The sequence below is a fragment of the Eurosta solidaginis genome, chromosome 4 (assembly GCF_040869045.1).
Source record: "Eurosta solidaginis isolate ZX-2024a chromosome 4, ASM4086904v1, whole genome shotgun sequence".
Taxonomy (NCBI): Eukaryota; Metazoa; Arthropoda; class Insecta; order Diptera; family Tephritidae; genus Eurosta; species Eurosta solidaginis.
Genome location: NC_090322.1, coordinates 263,218,735 through 263,245,375, shown reverse-complemented (window position 1 = coordinate 263,245,375; position 26,641 = coordinate 263,218,735). Strand labels below are relative to the sequence as shown.

The 26,641-nt window shown below is 36.1% G+C and overlaps 1 protein-coding gene across 1 annotated transcript in view; it reads right to left on the bottom strand.

The window, feature by feature from the left end:
- Positions 1-23,029, bottom strand: part of LOC137251399 (uncharacterized) — a 55,617-nt gene extending 32,588 nt beyond the window's left edge. The window contains exons 1-2 of the mRNA XM_067785885.1: positions 20,940-23,029; positions 18,707-18,969 (exon numbers count right to left, since the gene is read on the bottom strand). Coding sequence (XP_067641986.1) covers positions 18,707-18,969; positions 20,940-22,551 — 1,875 coding nt within the window. The 5' untranslated portion in view covers positions 22,552-23,029. The remainder of the gene's footprint in view (positions 1-18,706; positions 18,970-20,939) is intronic.
- Between the last annotated feature and the right edge of the window lie 3,612 nt (positions 23,030-26,641).

Sequence of the window (26,641 nt, the reverse complement as noted above, 5' to 3'; positions counted from 1 at the left end):
AAATGAAAGCTGTTGCTGAGAGCTTTAAAGTAATTTTCATTGTGATATTCAATTTAGTCGCATCAACCTGGCAATACTGATAAATATGCATGCGAAGCCGAAATAAAGACATGAATTAATAATACCCACATACCTATTTACATACGTACTATTCAATTTGCCTGAAATTTGGTATATAAATTTGCCTATATTAGTATTTACGATCCTTTTTACCGGGAAGTAGACCCGAGACAGACTGGGGCTAAGACTCGGAGTAGGACTGGGACTCGGAATGGGACTGGAACAAAATAGATACCACCCTCTTGGACTGGCAATAAGGAATGAAGAAGAATGAGAAAAACTTGAGATAAGAGAAAAAAGGGAAGGAGAAGGAGACTGAGAAAGAGATAGAGTGAGACGAAGATAGAGATAGATGAAGCGAAAAAGACGGAGAGAGGAGTGAATAAAAGGATTAAGAAAAAGTGACGAGGGTAGGGCAGAGTTAGACGGAAAAAGCTTATTAAAGTGTAAGAAGATAGATCAAATTTAGTGCAGAACAATGTCTGCCGGGTCTGCTAGTTAACATATATAAGTAAAACATTACGCGATTAGAGTTGAATGAAATTTTGGTTTTTTAATTTTACAATAATTCTTCTGGATGTCTGGAACAGTGAAACTGACCAGCAAACAATTTAAATCATTAACAAAAAAATAAATCAATCAATGCACAACATACACAGATTGCACAGCTATTTTTTTATTTCTGCTACTATATATTTAGGATAATTGTCAAGCTGTGCTTTAATTGCATTTACTATTGTCACGCTTGATATGAAAACCTAAAAACTTTTGTTTATTACTCATGCATTCTATAAGTCAAAGCGTTATGACAGACGTTCGATGGAGATGCTATGGACTATCAACACCTATCGATGGCCTCGAAGGTCTTCTTCTTTAATGTTTCTAATATGCCTCACTTATTGCCTAGTCAGTTGAGCTCTAATTAATAGTTATAAGTTGGGTCTTGTCGCACAAGGCCTGTAGTAAGCTCTGCTTTGCTTGACCTAATATTAGCATGCGGCGTTTTGGTAACTTATGTTCTTCCGATAGCGAAGAGCAATTCGCATATATTGTCATTTCAGATCAACACTTTCTTACCACTAATTCATTGCATTTCGACCAATATCATCTTTTCTTGGGGGTTTAACCACCTACCCTTACGCCGTCGCGACGCATCGTATTCAATCGATAGAAATAAGTTAAAGGTCTAAGTTTTATATAACATAACTGAAGGATATAAAACATGAGAAGAGAGAGAGAGAACGAATAACGAAACAATCAGTCATAAGAGATAAGTGGTCAGCCGAACATCAGCAGTATCAGCCGTATTTTACAAAACTTCTTAAATCTTTAATTTGACTCTGAATTTGTCTTAAATATTATTCTACTTAAAATTGAATTGAATTACTTTACTGTACAATATATAATTTTCATTATATAAACATTTTTATTCACAAATCAAACTCTTTTGATATATATTAAATAGATCTTTCTAATAAATATATATTTTATTTTAAAACACTTGGTCTTTGAATTTTTTTCCAAGTTTAAAATTTAATTTTTGAAAAAAAATTTTTTTTCAATGTAACAAAATTTTTTTACAGTATATGTTTTCGAAAGCCGATCTGAATGTCTTTCCAATGGTAGCAAGATCTTTGAAATTGGTTGAGCCATTCTGTAGTTATCACAGCTCAAAAGTACCTATTACCGTCATCTTTCACGCATTTTTCACAATTTTGACACCTTGCCACGCCCACAATTTCTCAAAAATGAAATTTCTAAAAACTAAGTGGTGTTTGTATAGGTAAAGTGCATCTCTGTGCACAATTTCATCAAAATCTGAAATCTGGGTCGGGCTCAAAACGTGCCTTTTTATACTCAGTTGAGCAGAGCTCACAGAGTATATTAAGTTTGATTTGATAACGGTTGGTTGTACAGGTATAAAGGAATCGAGATAGATATAGACTTCCATATATCAAAATCATCAGTATCGAAAAAAAATTTGATTGAGCCATGTCCGTCCGTCCGTCCGTCTGCCCGTTAACACGATAACTTGAGTAAATTTTGAGGTATCTTGATGAAATTTGGTATGTAGATTCCGGGAACTCATCTCAGATCGCTATTTAAAATGAACGATATCGGACTATAACCACGCCCACTTTTTCGATATCGAAAATTTCGAAAAACCGAAAAAATGCGATAATTCATTTCCAAAGGCGGTTAAAGCGATGAAACTTGGTAGATGGGTTGACAATTTGACGCAGAATAGAAAATTAGTAAGATTTTGGACAATGGGTGTGGCACCGCCCACTTTTACAAGAAGGTAATTTAAAAGTTTTGCAAGCTGTAATTTTGCAGTCGTTGAAGATATCATGATGAAATTTGGCAGGACCGTTACTACTATTACTATATATGTGCTAAATAAAAATTAGCAAATTGGATGAAGAACACGCCCACTTTTTAAAAAAAAAATTTTTTTAATTCAAATTTTAACAAAAAATTTAACATCTTTACTGTATATAAGTAAATTAAGTCAAAATTCAACTCCAGTAATGATATGATGCAACAAAATACAAAAATAAGAGAAAATTTTAAAATGGGCGTGGCTCCTCCCATTTTCATTTAGTTTGTCTAGAATACTTTTAATGCCATAAGTCGAACAAAAATTTACCAATCCTTCTCAAATTTGGTAGGGGCATAGATTCTATGACGTTAACTGTTCTGTGTGAAAATGGGCGAAATCGGTAGAAGCCACGCCCAGTTTTTATACACAGTCGACCGTCTGTCCTTCCGCTCGGCCGTTAACAATAACTTGAGCAAAAACCGATATATCTTTACTAAACTTAGCCCACGTACTTATCTGAACTCACTTTATCTTGGTATAAAAACGGCCGAAATCCGACCATAACCACGCCCACTTTATCGATATCGAAAATTACGAAAAATGAAAAAAAATGCCATAATTCTATACCAAATGCGAAAAAAGGGATGAAACATGGTAACTAAATTGGTTTATTGACGCAAAATATAACTTTGGAAAAAACTTTGTAAAATGGGTGTGACACCTACCATATTAAGTAGAAGAAAATGAAAAAGTTCTACAAGGCGAAATCAACAGCCTTTGGAATGTTGGCAGGAATACTGTTAGTGCTATTGCATATATAAATAAATTAGCAGTACCCGACAGATGATTTTCTGGATCACCTGGTCCACATTTTGGTCGATATCGCGAGAACGCCTTCACATATACATCTAAGGGCCACTCGCTTTTAAAACCCTCATTAATACCTTTAATTTGATATCCATATCGTACAAGCACACTCTAGAGTCACCCCTGGACCACCCTAATGGCGATATCTCGAAAAGGCGTCCACCTATAGACCTAATGCCCACTCCCTCTTAAAATGCTCAGTAACACCTTTCGTTTGATACCCATATCGTGCAAACATTCTAGAGTCACCCCTGGCCCACCCTAATGGCGATATATCGAAAAGGCGTCCACCTACAGACTTAATGTCCACTCCCTCTTAAAATGCTCAGTAACACCTTTCGTTTGATACCCATATCGTGCAAACATTCTAGAGTCACCCCTGGCCCACCCTAATGGCGATATCTCGAAAAGGGTCCACCTATAGACCTAATGCCCACTCCCTCTTAAAATGCTCAGTAACACCTTTCGTTTGATACCCATATCGTACAAACATTCTAGAGTCACCCTCGGTCCACCTTTATGGCGATATCTCGAAAAGGCGTCCACCTATAGAACTAAGGATTACTCTCTTTTAAAATACTCATTACCGCCTTTCATTTGATACCCATATCGTACAAACACTTTCTAGAGTCACCCCTGGCCCACCCTAATGGCGATATCTCGAAAAGGCGTCCACCTATAGACCTAATGCCCACTCCCTCTTAAAATGCTCAGTAACACCTTTCGTTTGATACCCATATCGTACAAACATTCTAGAGTCACGCCTGGCCCACCCTAATGGTGATATCTCGAAAAGGCGTCCACCTATAGACCTAATGCCCACTCCCTCTTAAAATGCTCAGTAACACCTTTCGTGTGATACCCATATCGTACAAACACATTCTAGAGTCACCCCTGGCCCACGCTAATGACGATATCTCGAAACCCCTGGTCCACCTTTATGGCGATATCTCGAAACGGCGTCCACCTATGGAACTAAGGATCCCTCCTTTTCAAAATACTCATTAACAGCTTTCATTTGATACCCATATCGTACAAACATATTCTAGAGTCACCCCTGGTCCACCTTTATGGCGATTTCTCGAAGAGGCGTTCACCTATAGAACTAAAGCCCATTCCCTTTTAAAATACTCATTACCACCTTTCATTTGATACCCATATCGTACAAACACATTCTAGAGTCAGCCCTGTTTCACCTTTATGGCGATATCCCTAAATGGCGTCCATCCGTAGAACTATGGCCTACTCTCTCTTAAAATACTCTTTAATACCTTCCATTTGATACACATGTCATACATACACATTCCAGGGTTACCCTAGGTTCATTTTCCTAAATGGTGATTTTCCTTATTTTGTCTCCATAGCTCTCAACTGAGTATGTAATGTTCGGTTACACCCGAACTTAGCCTTCCTTACTTGTTTCTATAGGTTTTGATATGAAATTCATCATTTATAAAATGTGTGTGAAGAATGGATTCCGATACGAATCGTAACACACTGATGGATGACAGCTCTTAAAAAAACGTGCCTTTAAACTTTTGCTGTAAGTTTTCCGATACTTAAATCCTAAACATTCGATGTGATAGACAGAGGATGCTACCACTAAAACATGGCGTCAAAATAGTCCAACATTTTTTTATAAAATATCAATATAATTTAAGGATTGTGTTGAAGCTATCCTGTATGGTGCAACAATGAGCACATACATTGTAGAGAAACGGACACGAAATTGTCTTGAGTCTTAAAACATTGCCAAGACAGGTGGTTTGTCACTGTGGTGATAGCTCTACTATGTACCTCATTAGCTTAGGCTCCTGCAGGTGTGAATTCCCGATTGCGAAGTAACGGTGGCCTTGTCACAGCAAAGTGCACTGCAGCTACGAAGTAATTGATAAGCTCAAATAAAATGACACAAAAACTCCGGAATTACTTTGTGATTTTAAAGAAGCAAAATTCTGCAACTTCAGTTGTGCATAAGAAGATAAGCGGCGCGTCGAAGCAGTTTCCAACCTTGAAATACATAGAACGCAGGAGCTCCTATGAGCAGATGTTTATTGAAAAATATGGATGTAAAGAAAATGTGCTGCTTAAATTTATGGTCACAGTATTGCGGGAGGAACCAAATTAACTTCTTTCACTACTCCACGCATCAGATACAGTTAATAAGGCTGCCCAAAATTTACAACTTCAAATAGTTTAAGGAAGTTTTTTCAACCTTCCAAAGGCAGGACATAAATCCCATGTTTGATGAAGTGTGAGCAGGCACCGAACCTGCAGCATAATCACAGTCCTTTTATTAATAACATGTGATTGAAAGGTACTTCACATATATCCATCTTCCTAGAAAGCAAATAGCCAGAGTATAAATACATTGTAACCAGAGCAAAATGACCGAAATATTGGAGACGAATGGCCATTACTATACTTTAAATTCAAATTGATACTCAGAAGGTTAAATATACTCTATACTTATTCAATTGAGTTCTGTTTTGTTCATTCGTTCTGTTGCGAAGTTTTTGGCAACTTTTATCATGACAGCAACGACTATATAAGTTTATTGCTTTCTTTAATTACCCAAATGAAAATTTATGTACCAAATTTGTTATTGTTGTTGCGTGTACCACTTTTTATTTCACCTACACTGTCATGATTTAGATTTGTATATATATTTTTTTCTTGTTTTAGCTTTGCAATATTTTTCCACTCTTAAGACAATATTTTTCTGCCGGTTATTAATTTTATTGCACTGACTTTTACACTGCTCCTTTTTTTATTACCGTGGTTACGTTACGAACGTCGTGGCGTATACGTAACCACCGCATTGTTTAAGCGACAATTCAAGCGAACGAGCGCTCAATAAAAACAAATGCCACAAACGATTCAGTAACGGAAATGAACTGGAAATTCATGTAATTGGACTTGATTTAATGCTTTTTTTGTAACACTTCTTTGCTATGAGAAAATTTTGTATTGTTATGTGGCAGCATGTGTTTCTTGAATTGTTAGCAGCGTTGTTGTAGCAATATTTGGTAAATCTTGTTCTTAGTTTATGAACGCAAGTAGCTTTGTAGTGCTACTTTGTAATATTGCGCAATAAAATAAGTTTTGTTTTTGCAAGCTGTTTTGTTGTGAGTAGGAGTGTGAATTATTTTATTGAGCGTCATTGTTTTCGCACCTAAATATTTACATAATATATTTAGTAGGAGTCAGCCTTTGGTGCTTCCTAACCTTTTCATAGAAAGCTTTCTGCAAAAGGCATCCGGAAAATAAGCTTACATAGTATTGTTGTCCTCGAATTTTGTTATGACTTAAGACAGCAAGTTCTTAGTGGTTTTTAAGCGATATAATTTCTGTATACTCCGCTCAATTTTCTTCTCCTTAAAATATTGAAAATTTTGCTTTTTTTCGCTAATTTTGTCGGAATGTTGAATTTTACAGCTATTCCTACTATTTACATTCCTTATGCTTTTATTTTATTCGAGGGAAATAATATATCCACCGTCATCTGTCCGCAAATCCGATAGCGAGTATCGCAGAAGATATAATGATGAAGTGTATGAGCTTTGCGCAGATATGAAGGTAGAACAATAGTTTAAATTTTATTTGAATTTTGATTGGAACGATACTTTGACATACTCGAGTTCAGCATCTCAAAATTTTTTGAAGATTTGATTTAAAGCAAAGTACAAAAATAGTTATTCATTTATAATAAAAAGCGTTTAAAAAAATTAAAAACCATTTTTTTCAAAAACGTTTTTCAATATTTAAATTTCAACTTTTTACAATATACGATATTTCTCATATCAGCAAAAAATCTGCTATTCGAGCGTGTTTTGTTTGATAAATCTAGTCTTAAACGTTGCTGAGAAATTTGATTTTGAGGCAACTGGCTTCACTTTACCCCATTGTGAGTTAGCTGAAATTTTTTTTTTAAATAACATTGGATTCGTGAATAGCAACCTTAAAACTATTCACACACTATAAAATCAGTTAAGACGGGAGATTTTTTGGAAAACTCGTCTGTCATTTCGGAAACGCCGTTTTAAATAAAAAAAAGTCGAATTCATTGTCAGCGACCTGCAAAGCCCCAACCCCCCCTAGTTTTAAGTTTTGTACAAATATATTAAAATTTGTTTTAGATATTGATATTGATAGCCACTGTGTGCCCGCTCGGAGTCCACACAAATTGATAGGGAAGCTCGGCCTAAGTTTCTACGGTTTTCAGGAAAAACTACAGAGGACCAATTTACTTCAGATGAGGTTTTGGCTTAATGTTATAATTATTATTTTTATTGCCATATCTGCGTAATGCCTCAATGGATCAACACTAGCTTCCCTTGGTACATGGCGTTGGAATCTTTGGAATTTTCCATTTTGATTCCGAGGCCTACTCAAGGTCATACCTGCCCTACAGAGAGTGATTTTTGGAAAATAAAATATTAATTTTGAATAACCGACTAAGTCAAAAAGCATTTGTTGGTGAATGTCCTCCGTTGGATTTCTTGATTGGAGTTGTTTTCGCCGTTAAGCCAGATTTCAAGTAGAAGCCTATTAGCTAAACATTTACGGTGACAAATGTAGGGCCATCGAATCCAAGATTTCTATCGAAAAATTTGTATGTCGCTATGGATAACAATGTTAAAAGTATGCTGCAAAGTTTGAATATGGTTCCTGTTGAATGTGGTTGAAACTCATAGCTCATGCATTACAAAGAAACAAAAAAGTCCTAATGATCCGTCAACGTATCGGCCAAGTTGTGTGATCACGAGGGAGGGTCCCGCTCACCAGAAACCACGTAAGCGATGCTATTAAGGTCACAGGGGGCTTGGGCAACTCAAGTGTGTCTTTTAGAAGGGCAGTTTGGGCGTCGGTTCATGTATTCAATAAGCTTTCAGAGCTTCACATACCTTTGTGTATTTCACAAGACGGCATAAACCAAATAAGCTGGTTGTACCACCTGAAAATACGCGTTTACATAAAATATTTTCAATTATTTGCCACGAGTTACTTAGCTAAAACAAGTATATTTTGCGGATAACAAATATTTTCTGTCTTACCGCCTGGCTGCACAATTCCCCATTCTATTGTCTGATGAATACTTTACTTGAAAAAAATAAATAAATAAATAGGAAAAGAACCAAGAACATTCAACACTTATTTCAGTGCGGCTCACAAATTCAAATTGCATCAGCTGACTCGAACAGATGGACGGGAAGCTAGAATGAATAGTATAATAAAGTCGCCAAGCGTACAGGCAGTGCAGCACAGTATTCCAAGGAAACTTACTAAACTTGTTACCAGAAGACTTATCCATGGCATCTTTACGTAATAATACAGTAATAACGACGGCATTCGTACTACAAAGTATGAGGTTAAGAGCTCGTTCTTTCGCCATACTCGACATTTGGGATTTTCAGTGCTTCTTTCTCATAAAAATTAAATTATGAATGGAGCAAAGACATGCTTAGTTAAATGAAAAACAATATCAGCAAGTTACTTAGTCATCATTATTTATAGACATTCTTCGTTAAGTAGTACGATAGTTAGTTGTGCTGATATTCTGAAATAGACTTGAGAGATGTGGACAGCCCCATACGACTGCCGCTGGGCTACCTCCTGAGTAAAATCGAGGAATATTTGATCAGGGCAACAAACTTGCTGTAGACCAAACGGTATAAAAGGAGCTAGCTTTCTTCTCGATCCAAATAAATCTACATTTGTAGTATTTATGGGTATTATCAAAAGTCATTGCGCTATTGTGCGACTCACATATCTGTGCGCTCTGTTTTTCGACAATCTGCTAGGGGTTGGGAAATTGGATATTTTGCTCTTACTTGAGATTATTGGAAAAAGTAAATGGTTCACTGAAGACTACTAGGAAGCAATCTTATTGAAGGAATGTGTCGCCACCTACCTTACTGAGTGCATTCACAATGGAAATTGAGTCACAAAGAGTAGAAGTGTGGAACGCTCCTTTGCCCGCCCTCTTAACCAAACCCTAGCATGCGGAGTTATATGGACTGGCTGACTTTGTCATATCCAATCTAATTTATTTTTGCGAGAAGATATAGGATACTTAATTTTAGGGCCAGCTTCTTTGACAACTCACATTTTCCGATATGGTTAAATATAAAAGCAATGTTTTGCCTTGGAAACGGACCTGGAGACCCAATGTGAAAGATAGGGCAAGGAAGTCATCAGTTGCTTTGTATGCTTTTTAAGGGGCCATTGGTGTGAGCTGAGGACCCTAGTCTAACACTGGCTTTACGAGATAATAGTCAAACCAAATCTTCGATATCGGGTGCGCGTTGTATGAATTGGACATATCGAACATTATTAAAACGTTGGTGTCAGTGCAACAGACAGCGCTACCAACCAGTTCTTTAAAGCCGCGTCACATAAGCAGCTTTTCATATATGTGACCCGGCCTATGAAAATGTGGCTTATGACTCAAAAAAGAAATTGCGAGAAACAGCTGTTAAAGATAAACAATGGATTTCTTCAGTTTCTTAGTAGTTTTATTTTTTTTTTTGTGGCCGGGTCACATATATAGATGCGTTTAACACAATCTTATGCATTATGAGTAGATTGCACGTGTTTTAATGGAGAGTGGCAGGTCGAGAGACACTGTTGCCATCTGAAATGAGAAAGTAGGCATCTTCCAACTTTTGTTGCAAGAAAAGCATAAGAGAAAAATTTGATTTGATTTGGCTAAGGGTGCAAGTGATGCAAGTGAAATTACTTTTCTCACCTTTTGGTACTTTTCAACAATTTTTCACAGTTAAAAACTACAATTTAATAAACGAAAAGGACACAAAATATGTTAGCAAGTATTTTTCTTGTATAGGGAGAATGTTTATCACAGTGCTTTGCGAAATTTTGTGTGTGAATGGGCAAGACGAAATGAAATTTTTTAACCATTGCCAAGTCTGAAGTTCCTTTTTTTTTTTACAAACGCAACATCTTTTGTGATTGCGGCGATGTTACTTGAATGCATAAGATTGCGTTGAACGCTGTTATATGAAAAATGTCATTGTGGCTCGTCCATTAAACAAAATGTGTCTTCGCATTGAATGTCAGACTGAACGATTATTCGGTGTTTATTCGTGCTGTCCAAGTGTACTTCGCCTACCGAGTCGCTGCGATCAACCTACTCATACCTAGAAGCTAACTCATCTAGCGTTAATGGATGAGAGTGGTTCTAGCTCAGAAAGCGTTCTTATGACAAGCGAGAAACTACTGGGCGCTCGTTGTTGTTAAGTATTTGTAGTAAAATAAATAAAAGTGTTGGCAAAAGTTAGAGAATATATAAAATATTACTAAAATATATTAGGATCTACGTGAGCTGCCTTGATTTGAATATGCTTTTTCGCAAACACTGAATAGTAATAATATTTTATGATTTCTGTGCACGTCAATTGTACTTAATTATTCTGGCCACACCTAAATATTTTATAAGCCATACATTTACTTAATTTAAGCCAAGATAATCCTCTAAACCAAAAAGTTTAAATATTCACCTTCAAGATTATTTGATAGAATATTTAGGGAATTTCAATTTGGCAAATGTGCACATATGTACGTGCCTGCCACAACCGTACCGATGCAATCAAAGTATATGCCAAACAAATAACAGATAATACCGAGACGACACTACGAAGAAGAAGCAGAATTTTGATAACAATAATAAGAAATAGAAGGAGAATAACAAATAGAAGAACGACGTTGATGCAAGACAATTTGGCACGTTCATTTCATATGAAAAGCAACACTAACGCACGAATGCATAATTTTGGGCGAATATTTGCTGACACGTATTTAAATAGCAGTCAAGTAAAATAACATACAACATAGCATAGCATAGCATAAGCAATAGCACTCAGTAGTTAAGGGCAAATGTGCAGACAGACGGCAGGTAGACAAATTGCATGAAACTAACAATTTTGCTTAGATGATAATGACGAGGAAGAAGAAGCAGCAGGATATCAAATCATTAGTGTTGGTTACGGTGCAAAGAGATGCAAACAATGCATGAGAGTATACTATAACATAGAGAACTAAATGAGTGATAAGACAATTGTTTGTAAGATATATGATTTATTTGTATGAATGTTTGATAGTGTGTGTTAGTGCTTTTGTTAGCCCATACGTCATTATCAACTCGAATGTATATAATGAAAGACAATACGGCTGTGTGAAAAACTTTCAGCAAGTGGTTGTAAATTGTGCACACTAATACATACAAAGGCGAATTGTACATTTAACAATGTTGACATATCATCAACATAACGTCAAAGTGTTGTGATTGGCAGAAGTATGTATGTTTGCTGACTCTTATGACAGTACTATAGGACCCTGCAGGAGAAACACAGTATCTAGGAATCATTCTAGACAGTAAATTGTCATGAAAGCTAAGCGTGGAGAAGAGAATACAGAAGGCCTCGACGGCACTTTATGTATGTAAAAGAATGTTGGGGTGTATCGCCCTATCTCTCTCTCTCATTGGGTAGTTACGGCCACTGTTAGGTTAATTTTATACCCAGGAGTCCTTCTTTGTCGAACTGACATGCAAAAAAGAACCTCTTTCAAAAAAAATTAGAGGCGGTATTCAGGCTGTCAATGCTTAGAATTACTAGAGCCCTGAAAATAACCCCACTGTATGCTATTCTGCACACTCCACCTATAGAACTGGTGGCAAAGAACAAAGCGTTAACAACTGTTACGAGGCTCAGTACCTTGGGGCAGATTGAGCGAAGGCCATAGAACAGAGTAGTGAAGCGTTATCAATTGCAGGACGAATGAACTACCTGGTTCGGTGTCTGTGCTTCGAAGAAGCTTTTAGAGCCACTTTACGGTAAACAATACTGACCGGATATAAACAGATCCCACAGCTGCCAGATCACTGTAGCCTTTTAAGTCCGCATTACTAGCCGTAACCAAAGCAATAAAACCAGGGCTGCAAACCGCCTCGAAAATCGAAGCAGTTCGGTTCAGTGGTTCGAACCACGCAGGCAAAACTTGAGCGGGTCGTGAGCCGGTTCGCGGCTACCTCTGATACGCCGAACCGGTTCAGTTCAAGTGGTTCAAACGTTTAATACTAAGTTTTGATAGTATACAAAATTTGAAATTCTTCACTTGGGATCTGTGTGCAACCAACCATCGATATGTACAAACTAAGCGTACAAATAAAATACAGTTATTGAGATCAAATCCATGTATGTCTTTATTTATGAAACTTATCAAAAAGGTTTGTTGATTATTATAAAATATAAGGAACGAAAATAGTATAATGCATGACTATACTTATAGGGAGTATTTCCAACCCATATATTCTGCACATAAGATATTACTCGTATTTTTAAGAGATGAAAAACCATTCAATTAGCTGTTCTCAATATACATATAAAACATACCTACTAATTTTAGATGCGAGATTACTACACAAACTAAAAGATATTCATGAAAATGTAAATGTCTTCATTGCTTTTCTTAGGCATTAAGCTTATAAATGTTTATATACGGTTATGTGAAAAATAATATGTTCTCCCTTTAAAACGGTATTGTTCCCAAATTATGTTTCTTTATTAGTTTTTAATAATTCCAATCAAAAATGCCGTTTTAACTATAACACAAACTATATATGTATATATACTGTGACGAATATTAGCAACACTAAGGGATACTTTCATATCTAAGCCGATGCTAAGCAGTGAGTTGTACGCACATCAATAAATCAATCATTTTTTCTACACATATGTACGTATACGCAGCGGAGAAGAGACGCACAAACACATGCAGACATCTTATCTGAGATGCTCCCAAAAGTATGCAATTATAATTGTGGAAGTGTCGCTCACAAATACACGCGCATATGAGAAGCTATACACGTGCATCTGTAGTTATAATTTTATAGAAGTAACTAGGTAAATTCTGGAAGCGCCTAGAAGTGTGCGAATGAGAAATCACAGAGAATAAAAGGCAGCAACAATAGAGGCGCGACAATCAGTTTGATTTAAGACGCTATCTGGCGAGCAATAGTACTATTATTGTGAAGAAGTTTAATAAAGGCCATTTTGCATTATTGAATAGTGAAGTTATTTAATCAACAGTTTAGTGATTCGAACTTAGCAGAAGGTTGCAAATAAGAGGATTTGTGCACTAAATTCGTTACAATACATTTCAAAGCTTACACAAAGCTCCCAACAATTAATCAAATTTTTATCAGTATTCCAGACTAATTAAAAACTTTAAAACAATTTCTTAGTGTGCAGTTTTGTAGCTCATCTAACTGAAGTGTAATAATGTCCACGTTTCAAAAGGGTGTTCGCAGTTTTTTGCATACACCGCATGAACAAAATTTAATTTTATATGAAAGATATGGGCAACACCTTCGGGGAAAAAATTTAAAAAAATTAACGGTAATACTCATCTGCTTGAAGATTGCACACTATTACACTACAATTGAATAAGCTTCAAGACTGCACATTCAGAAATTTTCTAAAAACTGTTAATAAAAAGTTTCGAAAATTGATAAAAATTTGATTAATTTAACTATAAATTTTTTATAATTATACATATATATATGGTTTGTGTTATAGTTCGGACTATGTTATAAATGAAAAATGAAAAAGCTCTTTAATATACAAAGTTGTTATGCACGGGGTTTGAACTTATTTTGTAAATTTGTTTATTTTTTCACAAGCTTTTGACCACAGGCGCTAATAGTAGACGCTATTACTATCTAAAGTGACAACTCACGGCGTTGCCATCGAGAAAAAATGTATGCAAATTTATCTTAGAGTTGTATTTTAAAGCAAAGTGGTGAATTAAATAAGTTAAGTGATTTTTGTTGAGACTTTATTTTGAACCGAACCGAACGATTTTTTTGGTGTTTTTCGGTTCGGTTTTTGGCGTTAAGAAAAAAAAACGGTTCAGTTCGTGGTTCGGTTCAGCTTGGTTCGCAAAATAGTTGGTGGTTCGGTTCGTGAACCGGTTTGCAGCCCTGGTAGAAATACTGGTAGAAAACAGCTTAAACTTCAGCGAAATGAACTTTTATTTTGACAACCAAACAGAAATTTAGGCAATAATCTCGCATAGCACAGCATCTGAAAGTGTATTAGAGTGTAAACAATCCCTGGAAATAATAGAGTAACGAAGAAGCTTACATATATGTACATATATTGGGTCGCAGGACGTATGGGAATAGATTGGAATAAAAAAGTGGAAAAGCTATCTGAAAAGGGCGCATCACCCCAAGCTTGGTCCGCAGACGTCCGTAGGTCTTACAACCTTAAATTAAAAATGTTACTGTTATCATTTGAAAATGAGAGGATTGTAGGCTAATGGCTGGTGTTCTGAATGTACACTGCCTTCTCGCGCCACATGCCTTTAAGCTTCGTCAGTGACATAAGATGTATGGGAAATGCGTATTGATAGAGAAATTTTTTTGGTCCTGTCCTGCGCTTGCAAGGCTAAGACCCTAGCTATAAGGAGTGATACATTCTTCTATATATTCATATATGTCTAAATAAAACCTCGATTTTGATGTCTTCCATAACAAAGTAGCTACAGGTTCTTGAGAAGTGGTATCTTTTCAAACGAGCGACCACTAAATGGTATTATAGTAGGTCTTTTGTGCCTGTTATGGGGTTCTTCATGGATTCATTCCAACTCTTTCTGAAACACCTTGACCAATATAGCAAGCCACATTCTGTCATCAAACTTGTATGTAATGCCGAATTCTTAAAAAAAACGTTAAAAAAAGTCCTAAAAGGACTGTAATATTCTAAAAGAATGTTACTGTGGAAAGTTTCACTCAGGCTATATCGCACAAATTCAAAGCCAATTGACACTTTGTGCATTGCAGGCCTTTTGAACACGTTCTAAGTTAGTTCAGTCGAAGTTTTCTCTGATTTAGTCGCCATGTTTGATTGACTAATTCGAAGACAAATAGCTCATACTTATGCGTTGTTTGTTCAATTGTAGCTACCAATTGTCTCATTCTGCTTCAGATTAGCTCTATTGCGAAGGTTGTCATTAAACCTGTAGCGCCAACCTGTCGGTTTGCGAGACTTTTTTGTCTGCAGCGCTTGTACAAGAAACGTGATATTTTCGCCTCGAAATGTGCAACTGATTTCGACAGCTGAGTGAAAAATCACCCCAACTTATCTACTAATTCGAAGACGCTCTATATCAAAATTTCAGAAAAACGCCCCTTCTTAGTATTTTGTTGAAGAACGCCCGAACAAAAAATTATTTTTATAAGCTCTCATCTCCCACCAGAATAAATCTATATGTATTGATTTTATGCTCCGATAAGGCGCCTCTTGAAACTTTTTCTGATATGAAGCGTTGTCGAAAAAAAATTCTTTGATAAACAAATTCTAAAATAGGGCATTATTAAAACGGCAGCTAAGATATTGTGATATTTTACCTAGTAGACGGTTCTTTAGACATTTTTTTATCGACTCTTTCTCTTTTTTAAGGACACATATGGGGGTGCGATTTGATACATTATTTAATTTTTTTTAATCTCTAACAACAAAACCTTATTATTTTCTTGAAAACAGGCTATATAAAAAATGTTAAATTGCTTAATTTCGAGTTGGGCCTTACATTTTGGTCAGCATTGTATGTAGCGCATTTATTTGTTCGGTTAACAATCAAAGATTTCCAGACAATGGTTAACATATAAACACTGCATGTATTCTTAGGCATGTATGTGTGTATATAACAAGTAAGGAAGGTTAAGTTCGGGTGTAACCGAACATTACATACTCAGTTGAGAGCTATGGTGACAACATAAGGGAAAATAACCATGTAGGAAATGAACCGAGGGAAACCCTGGAATGTGTTTGTATGACATGTGTATCAAATGAAAGGCATTAAAGAGTATTTTATGAGGGAGTGCACCATAGTTCTATAGGTGGACGCCATTTAGGGATATAGCCATAAAGGTGGATCAGGGTTGACTCTAGAATGCGTTTGTACGATATGGGTATCAAATGAAAGGTATTAATGAGTATTTTAAAAGGGAGTGGGCCTTAGTTCTATAGGTGGATGCCGTTTCGAAATATCGCCATAAAAGTGGACCAGGGGTGACTCTAGAATGCGTTTGTATGATATGGGTATCAAATGAAAGGTGTTAATGAGTATTTTAAAAGGGAGTAATCCTTATTTCCATAGGTGGACGCCGTTTCGAGATATCGCCATAAAGGTGGACCAGGGGTGACCCTAGAATTTGTTTGTACAATATGGGTATCAAAAGAAAGGTGTTAATGAGTATTTTAAAAGGGAGTGGGCCTTAGTTCTATAGGTGGATGCCGTTTCGAAATATCGCCATAAAAGTGGACCAGGGGTGACTCTACAATGTGTTTGTACGATATGGATATCAAATTAAAGGTGTTAATGAGTATTTTAAAAGGGTGTGGGGCTTAGTTCTATAGGTGGACACCTTTTCGGAATATCGCCACAAAGGTGGACCAGGGGTGACTCTAGAATGTGTTTGTACGATATGGGTATCAAATTAAAGGTATTAATGAGGGTTTTTAAAGGGAGTGGTGGTTGTTGTATAGGTGGTCGCATTTTCGAGATATCGCCATAAAGGTGGACCAGGGGTGACCCTAGAATTTGTTTGTACAATATGGGCATCAAAAGAAAGGTGATAATGAGTGTTTTAAAAGGGAGTATTCCTTAGTTCCATAGGTGGACGCCGTTTCGAGATATCGCCATAAAGGTGGAGCAGGGGTGACCCTAGAATTTGTTTGTACAATATGGGTATCAAAAGAAAGGTGTTAATGAGTATTTTAAAAGGGTGTAGGGCATAGTTCTATAGGTGGACGCCTTTTCGAGATATCGCCATAAAGGTGGACCAGGGGTGACTCTAGAATGAGTTTGTACGATATGGGTATCAAATAAAGGTATTAATGAGAGTTTTAAAAGGGAGTGGTGGTAGTTGTATATGTGAAGGCGTTTTCCAGATATCGACCAAAATGTGGACTAGGGTGACCCAGAACATTATTGGTTGGATACCGCTAATTTATTTATATATGTAATACCTGGCCAGATTTTAAGGGTGTTTTATTTCGCCCTGCAGAACTTTTTCATTTTCTTCTACTTAATATGGAAGGTGTCACAACCATTTTATAAAGTTTTTTCTAAAGTTATATTTCGCGTCAATAAAACAATCCAATTACCTTACCATGTTTCACCCCTTTTTTCGTATTTGGTATAGAATTATGGCATTTTTTTCATTTTTCGCAATTTTCGATATCGAAAAAGTGGGCGTGGTCATAGTCCGATATCGTTCATTTTTCATACCAAGGTAAAGTGGGTTCAGATAAGTACGTTAACTGAGTTTAGTAAAGATATATCGATTTTTGCTCAAGTTATCGTGTTAACGGCCATGCGGAAGGACAGACGGACGACTGTGTATAAAAACTGGGCGTGGCATCAACCGATTTCGCCCATTTTCACAGAAAACAGTTAAAGCCATAAAATCTATGCCCCTACCAAATTTCAAAAGGATTGGTTAATTTTTGTTCGATTTATGGCATTAAAAGTATCCTAGACAAATTAAATGAAAAAGGGCGGAGCCACGCCCATTTTTAAATTTTCTTTTATTTTTGTATTTTGTTGCACCATATCATTACTGGAGTTGAATCTTGACATAATTTACTTATATACTGTAAAGATATTAAATTTTTTGTTAAAATTTTACTTTAAAAAAATTTTTTTTTTAAAAGTGGGCGTGGTCCTTCTCCGATTTTGCTAATTTTTATTAAGCGTACATACAGTAATAAGGGTAACGTTGCTGCCAAATTACATCATGATATCTTCAACGACTGCCAAATTACAGCTTGCAAAAGTTTTAAATTACCTTCTTTAAAAAGTGGGCGGTGCCACGCCCATTGTCCAAAATTTTACTAATTTTATATTTTGCGTCATAAGTTCAACTCATCTACCAAGTTTCGTCGCTTTATCTGTCTTTTGTAATGAATTATCGCACTTTTTCGATTTTTCGAAATTTTCGATATCGAAAAAGTGGGCGTGGTTATAGTCCGATATCGTTCATTTTAAATAGCGATCTGAGATGAGTGCTCAGGAACCTACATACCAAATTTCATCAAGATACCTCAAAATTTACTCAAGTTATCGTGTTAACGGACGGACGGACGGACGGACGGACGGACATGGCTCAATCAAATTTTTTTTTGATCCTGATTATTTTGATATATGGAAGTCTATATCTATCTCGATTCCTTTATATATGTACAACCAACCGTTATCCAATCAAACTTAATATACTCTGTGAGCTCTGCTCAACTGAGTATAAAAATGGTTGGAAGTGTGACATGCTGGTTTGTATTTACTACATTATGCCCATATAAATTACATACGTTCATAAATTTGTATTATGCAAATTGTTCTCTTATTGTTATTGCATGTAGTATTTACCTGTGTTAATTTTCCATTAACAATGCTCAACGACTCTAACGATCCACGTACATGCCGCAAACTGTTATCCTTTAATGTTTCTAGGTGTGAGTGTGAAAATTGTATATGCCTTATATTGACACCCGGCTGAAAGACATCCTGTGAGAGAGACGTGACCGAACGATCAAAATCATAAATTGATAATGAATGTATTGGTGCGGAGATGCGTTCCAATGTGCTACGCAATGACATAGCCGTTGTGCCGGGACATTCAAGGAATAAGCCTGTAAAACAAAAGAAAGCAAGTTGAGAGCATACGGATTAGTACCCACCAAAAAATTTAGTAAGTAATGAAAAGAAATAAATAGTAGAAGGGAAGCACTACCAATTCAAAAGAGCGGTGAAGATTTTAATAATATAAATGAAATACAAAAATATTGTTTATTAAAACAAGCCTGATAATCAATCTCCTTTGAAAATAAACAATCACAATCATTATCCTGATAAGCTTATATATTTTTGGCTGTCAGTAGTCATATAGGAATTTTCATTTTTTGTTTATTGCAAGCCTTTTGATCAAACCAGCTTAATGTAAGAGCATAGTTTTTGCTGAGTATGGTGTTATGATTGTGAGAAAAAGTTGTTCATTCCCATGTTATGTAAATACGTGTTCAAACAAAGTGCACATATGCGGTAAGCAAAAACTAGCATAAGAAATATCACATATTCGCATAAGCTCTTTTATTTCTAGGTATTTGGTTAGTATATTTGTCGAATTCTTTTGTCAATCGAGTCCAAAAGAAAAAGTTTGAATACACACATTTTTTTTTTTTTAAATGTTAAATATACAAAAACTAAAATCACTCCATGCCTTTAGGGAATAAGAAAAGTGCACAAGATTGTCTTTTAATTTTCTGAATTTAAGTTGAGATTTCTGAACTTGAACTATAACTGAACACAAATTGAAAACAGTGGACATGGATTGCAATTATCTGAACTAAAATTGGAATTTCTGAATTTTAGTTGGAAGTTCTGAACTTAAGCTTTAATTTACGAATTTAAGTTCCAACTTTTCAAATTTAAATTGGACATTCTGAATTTAAATTGTAATTTTCCGAACTGGAATCGCAATTTTCTGAATTAAGGTGATTATTTTGTGGACTTGAATTGTAAATTTTGAATTTCAATTGAAATGTCTTTACTTTGATTAGAATTTGTGAACTTGAATTGTAATTTTCTGAACTTGAGCTTGAGTTAAACTCTTTGCATATGAATAATTACTTTCTGAATATGGATTGCAAATTTCTGAACCTAAACTGAGAAAGGTGTAGAAATAAAAACTTTAGGTTGAATCTTATATAGATGTTGTGTTCGTTTTCAGATAGAAATAGATTGAAATGGGAGATTGGAAGGGTTGTAAAACACAACAAAACCCTTTGGAGCATGTACGGTAGACGTACCAACAAGATTATGCGAGATAAAAAGGAGGCAAGATATGCACAGGATGAACGACAAATTTTCGAGGCTCGGCTATGTACCCAAATCTTGGAATAGAGTGAAAGTCACTTTCATCCCAAAGACGGGGAAAAGCGCTTACGTCCCTAGCTGATGTCAAGGGACAACTGTATAGGAGAGGGATTTCTTCGCTCTCATTCCTTAAAGAGGCAGCTGATGCGGGACGGGAGTGTGATGAACCTGTTTGCGTATGAATCCTGGCTAGTTGGTGAAGGTCGTCGCTATGAATGATGACGTAGATAATATGATATCCGCTTTGCCTGTTATAGAGTAGGGTTTGTGAGATCGACTTACTTGTTGATAAATAAAATTATATGTGTCTGAAATTAAAAGGATAGCCCTGGCAATTGTCACGTTGATATCTTGGTGCAAGTGAACTTGTGATACCGCAGGATACTTGGTGCCTGCTTCTTAACATATGATCCTAGAGTCAGCTAAGCAAGCACTGAGATACAGGAAGTTTTGGCAGGTGTCGAGGAATCTCTAGTCAGTTGCTAGTCCAAGTTCTCGGTTAAGCCATAAAGTATAACTTAAGTTCATCTTTCCACGAATGTTGGAGTGCAAACCGGAAACATTGAGAGTTAAAAATATTAGGGCAGCTAAAGCTGTGCTAGCTGTATGTATGTAATTTTACCCTCAGCAGCCCAGCTAAAAAATAAAAAAAATTTTTGGGGGGCAGACATTTACAACTTCTCCACCTTGTCTAATATTTCGACATCACGATAGAGATCTCACTTACCATCTTCGAATTTATAGCATGGGCATGCTGAACTCTCATCAAAGCTGGGACATTCAATACCGTTGTGATGATTACCATCGCCATCATTTGAATTGAGCAGACCACCAAGAGCACCATTATTGCTCACACTCAAACTACTACTGCCACTACCTTTGCTGATGCTACCAAACCTACTTGAGCTACTGCCACTTGCACTATCCGCACCACTCAAGCTAAGCGAGCGGATGACGCGATGACGTCGCGCATAAGCAGTGCTCTCGCTGTTGATGCTATTATTGTTGGTGGTGGTTCTGGTGATATGATAACGACGTTTGCTGTGTGAAGTGCTTTTACTCCCACTGGACGAATTTCGATTGATTTTCATGCTGAAATCGTGATTTTTTACTTTGGTTGATTTTGTTGTCGTTGTTGTCACCGCTATCGCATCATCATATGGCAATTCACTTAGTAAGCGCGTATAGCTCATTGAAGCATATGTAAATATCTTCTTACTAGTATTGCTTTTTTTGTTGTAGCTATTAGTGCTTGGAACTGTCGTCACGTTGGCCAAGAAGATATATTTTGTTGTAGTTGGTGACAGCAATGTGTTCGAGTATGTTTGCGTTGCCGTTGCTGCTGGCAATACTGTTGACAATGTCAACGCACTCGAGGATGTAACTTCAGCTGGCACCAAAGATTCCATCATCAGCGTATTTGATGCGGTCATTGAATTTACGCTATTTGTGGTTAAAGGAATGATGAAGCTTTTAACAGCAACATTGGTGTTGGTGTTTTGGATGAAGTTGCTATTGCTGCTGCAGTTGCTGGTCACGATATTTTCATCACTTTGAATTGCCTGTGGCCGCTTCAATGATAAGCTTGTTGCGGGTGTTGCCTTTGATGTTGTTGTCGTTGTTGGTATTGTTAAGGTATCTGTTATTGTGAAATTTGTTGTTGGTGTGTCTTTGCTGACACTTTGTGTTGCAGTTGTTGTTGTTCTTGTTGATGTCGCTGAGCTTTGAGGTTTTGTGTTCGTTGCAGAGGGCAGTGACAGGCAAATAACAAGTAAAAGGCAAACGTGCAACCATTGTTGGTGGTGTTGTTGCTGATGTTGTTGTTGCTGTTTAGGCGTCAAGCGTAAGCGCGCATACAAGGAAACGGATAGCTGCTGCAGTTTTTGTTCTTTTTGTTGCTGTAGCTGAGGTATAGCTGTGGTATAGTGTTGTTTTAAGCATTGTTGTTGCTGTTCTTGATTTCGTTGCTGCCTCAGCGTTTGCATATGAATTGAATTTTGCGCTGCAGTTCGTTGCGCCAAGCATATACTCATGTCTTTGTTGTTTTTGCTATAATCACACTCATCATCGTCATGATTATGATGCTGTCGGCAATGGTTGCTGTGAAGATACTGATCTGGCATGAATTTTGATTGTAACGCTCCCTTCGTATCCATTTCTATATTGTTTGTTGCTTTTGTTATATCTGCAATTGCACAGATTTGCGATTTCGCATTCCATTGCTCGAATTGCTTACTACTTGCTTTTGTCAAGGATACTTTTGTTGTTGCCATTTCAACGCACCAATTTTCTTCTTCTCTTGTTGTTGCTGGTTTTATTGTTGTTAATGTTGCACACATTGTTTCTATTGCTGCTATTTAAACTGTAATTGTTTGCTGCATTTCGTGTTATTGCCGTCGCCTTTGCTTTCGGTGTGCTTAATCTGTGATTGCTTCAACCGTCATTTTGGTGTGGATAACTCCTACGTATTTGCAATAATCTTAATGCCACTGGTAGCTCTCAACATGCAATCGTTTCGATGCTGCTTTGTCATTCACACTGATTTTACATATGAGTATAGTTGTTAAATCTAAGTACAATGTTGCTGGTCACCTGCTTTGTGCATTGCTGTCGGTAATCACTTTGTTCCTCGGCACATACATATATACAGCTCAAAATGAAAGCGTACATTTCGGCGAAATTGCCCAAAACGTTTTAATGTTTAATAGCCGTCACGTCTTACTGGACATAGCATTTCAAGTGATTTTGAAGATTCATTGTTAAATTTTGATTATCCCCCTTTCATATATACAACTCTCAGCGCAGAAATTAATTGGAAATCTGAAAAAGAAAAAAATGTGTGTGATTTAATCTCTATGAATCGTAAAGAAATTTTCAATAATTATATGAACTTTTTTAAGGAAAATGCTGCCCATTTGTAACTGTGAAGCAACCGTTGTTAATGGTCAAAAAGTAAGAGCAAAACTGTGAAAACGAGCTTTTGTCATTAAACAAACGACTCACTTTATAAAATCTAAAATCATACGAGGTTAAAGGAAGAACAAAGATGGTAGCCCCAAGCTTTTATGACGACATGATCTAAGTATATGTACCGTTCCGTTCAAGGGTTCTTCTGGTTTATAAATATTCTCGCAATGAAAAATACCGGGCTGGAACTATTAAAAATCCCCAAATATTTTCTTAATATACTTTACATCTATTTTTATACTCAGCTGATCAGAGCTCATAGAGTATATTAATTTTGTTCGCATAACGGTACCCCGTAACGGCATAAACTAATCGAGAGAGATATAGACTTTTATATATCAAAAAACGTTTCTTTTCGTATAGTGAAAACATTCTCCAGGACATCCAATATGATAGCCTTTAATAACTTCCGTTTTTTTAAACGTTGACAAATCGTACTGGAATCTCATGTAATTTGAGGATGAACTTTAACCTCGAGTAGCTACTAAATGAACAAAGTAAGCAGAATGAAGATAAGAATGCTTATAACTTTTGTATTGGTTAGTCGATTTTGTTGAATGAAAGCTTATTTTTTTGTAATAAAACAGAGCTTAGGGAGGAAAAAAATCTGCAAAAAAATAAAAAGTTTTCAAGACCCTTCCCCGAAAAGTACACATTTTTTTATATTTTTACACAAAAAATTGAAAAAATCCGCAATGATTGTTCGTTATCTTTGAATCTGCAGTGCCTAGCAAGCAAGTGTTGTATGCACAGTTTATAGCAAATTTTATTAAATTTAAAGGCTTCAAACCGGTTTGGAATTTTTCAATTCGTTCTTGAGACATATTTTTATTTTGTTTTATTATTATTATTTTTTTTTTTTGAAAAAAAAACACGGTAATTTGTAAATATCTCAAAAACGTTACCATAGAATTAAAAATAACCTTGATTTTCGGAATCCGGGGGTGATTTTACGTAGGAATTTCATAATGGCGTCTCTGGTGCAGGAAAAAAAGTTGGAATTTGTGATCCAGTGTATTCGAAGCATTTTTTGGAAATTTGATCTCTTTAGTATTTACAAGTATTTTAAGTAGCGAAACACTAAATTAAAGCGGAAAGGCTTGAAATGGGCTTAAAACAAACTTCCGTGTATTTTTAAGGCAACTTTTCCGTTTCCTATTGTTTTTTTTTTTCCAATTCAAATCAAAATTTGCATTACAACTTCCTAAGAAATTCGAAGAGTAAGTACTTCACAACTTTTGGTATTTTCTTCTACGTTTCATTAAATACTCATTACTGTCTAAAGCAAAAATAGAAATCTGTTAGCAAAGTGAGTAGTAGTTAGGCCAAAAAGTAAGAAAGTAAAGTTAACAAAGCCTTGACATAACTAATGTGCACATCCGACAAATGAATGCAAATTGCAAGACAACTGACAACTTGGCCACAGGACAATGGAACCACAAAAACAATGACTTATGAAACAACAACAACAACAAAGTTGGCAGTGAAATGTAAAAGTAGCACTAAAGTTCTATAAATTTAAAAACGAAGATGACGGAAGTAAGCAGATTTAAAGTTTTCTTGTAGCTTTTAACAGGAAATGATAAATAATTCATATTTTATTGATGGTAGCAATAAAATGTAATATGAAATGGTAAAAGAAAAAGAAAACCCAGCTGCATAAATTTTAAAAGTTAATTTTACAAGCTGTGTATAAATGTTTTGCGAATACATAAAAATAATTGAAAATTTTAAATTGATTTGACTTTGAAAGTTGTTAATATCATAAAAAATTTCAATGTGCAAATATGGTTTTACTTAGTTGGAGAATTGCTTATATTTTAAAATAATTTTTGACACTCAAAAAAAAAAAAAAATAATAATAATTTGAAAAAAACTTTGGCAAATCAATTTAAGTTGAATAGATTTTTTATTACTTATTTCATATCTATGTGTGTATATGTCTACAACCGGGTTGTCAGCAGAGTACGAGAATATTTATTAAAACCATTTACTTTGTAACTGTAATGCAATATGTCTACGTTGAAAAATTCTACGGATCACGTATCATAAACATCTACAAAGCTTCCTTGAGCGGAAACACCTATCATCTACTTATGTATGTATGTAAACATATTTGAAATTTCTTCAATTTCCGCACATCATATTTCGTGCTCTATAGAGCTTCTGCTGCTGCATTTCCTTCTATATGTGTAGCTGCATCTTCTGCTCATCATAAGCTCATCCTCATATTACATTTGAGCTTTAGTGTTTATTTCACTTTACGCTAAGATTTTCAAAGCAAATCAGCATGAAAAATTACCCAGAAGAAATACCTAGCCAGCCATTCAGCTAGCATGCTAGTTAAGACAGCACACTGTGCAAAGTAGAGCCAAAAACAAAAACTTTCTTACTGGAACATTCCACTATAAATAGACCAATAATGAAAGTCGAAAATTTTCAGTTTTAACCGTGTGAAACACGCATGCTTTTAATATAAGAATTTCTCGATGATTCTGCGCCTTCTGTCATCGTTCGAAGTAGAAATTGACAACTCGCGTACTTCACTAACAACGTTTTAAACTCAAACTGATTCCCCGTTGAATGCGCCACTTTATACCCTCAAATACTTCGTTCGCTCATTTCCCCCAGGGTCTAGACTTTTCGCGAACTGTCTTTTCGATTAGTCGCTTATTATTTCTCTCATCTTCTGAATCTCATATTTGCTGTTTTAAATATGAAGTACAAAAATGTCTGTAAAAACAGGGTTCCCCACATTGATTTCACATAAGGTTTGAATGAGTTGCACCATTCTTACTGAACTTTTTTTGTATCTTTTGTTTTGTGAATAATCTTTAAGGTTTTTGCTTTTATTCGCTCGTCAAATAATAATAAACAGGGAAATGTCGCAGGGTGGGGTATTATTACTGATGCTGTAGACGCTAGTTTCAGTCATCGTAAGCGGCAGATGTCACTCAAAAAGCAGCGCTCTGTTGGATCAGGTGCTTCCAGATGTATACGCCTGGGCATCTGGAGTCGGGTCCAGCCGACAACGCGGAAACACGCCATCTAGTACTATTTTGTAGGAAACAAAAGCTGCTTTATTGAAGAAAAGTACAGCAAAAATTATCTAGGAACTACACTAGATAGTAAATGGTCGTGGAAATTCCATGTGGAAGATAGTGTAAGGAAAGCCTCCGTGGCAATGTATAAATACAAAAGGATGCTAGGGTGCACGTGGGGCCTGTAGCCCAAACTCTCTCATTGGGTGTTCACGGCAATTGTCATGTACGTTTATCAAAAAGGGGGTATGCAGATTATCAAAGAATAGCATAACGGGAACCCCAAAAGCTACCCGTAAAGCGGCATTGCATGCTATTCTGCGTATCCCACCTGCAGGCTTTATGGCCAAAAATATGGTGCTAGCAACTGCAAAAAGGCTTAAGACTTCGGGACAGCGCTTCCCAAGGCAGTCGGTTCTAT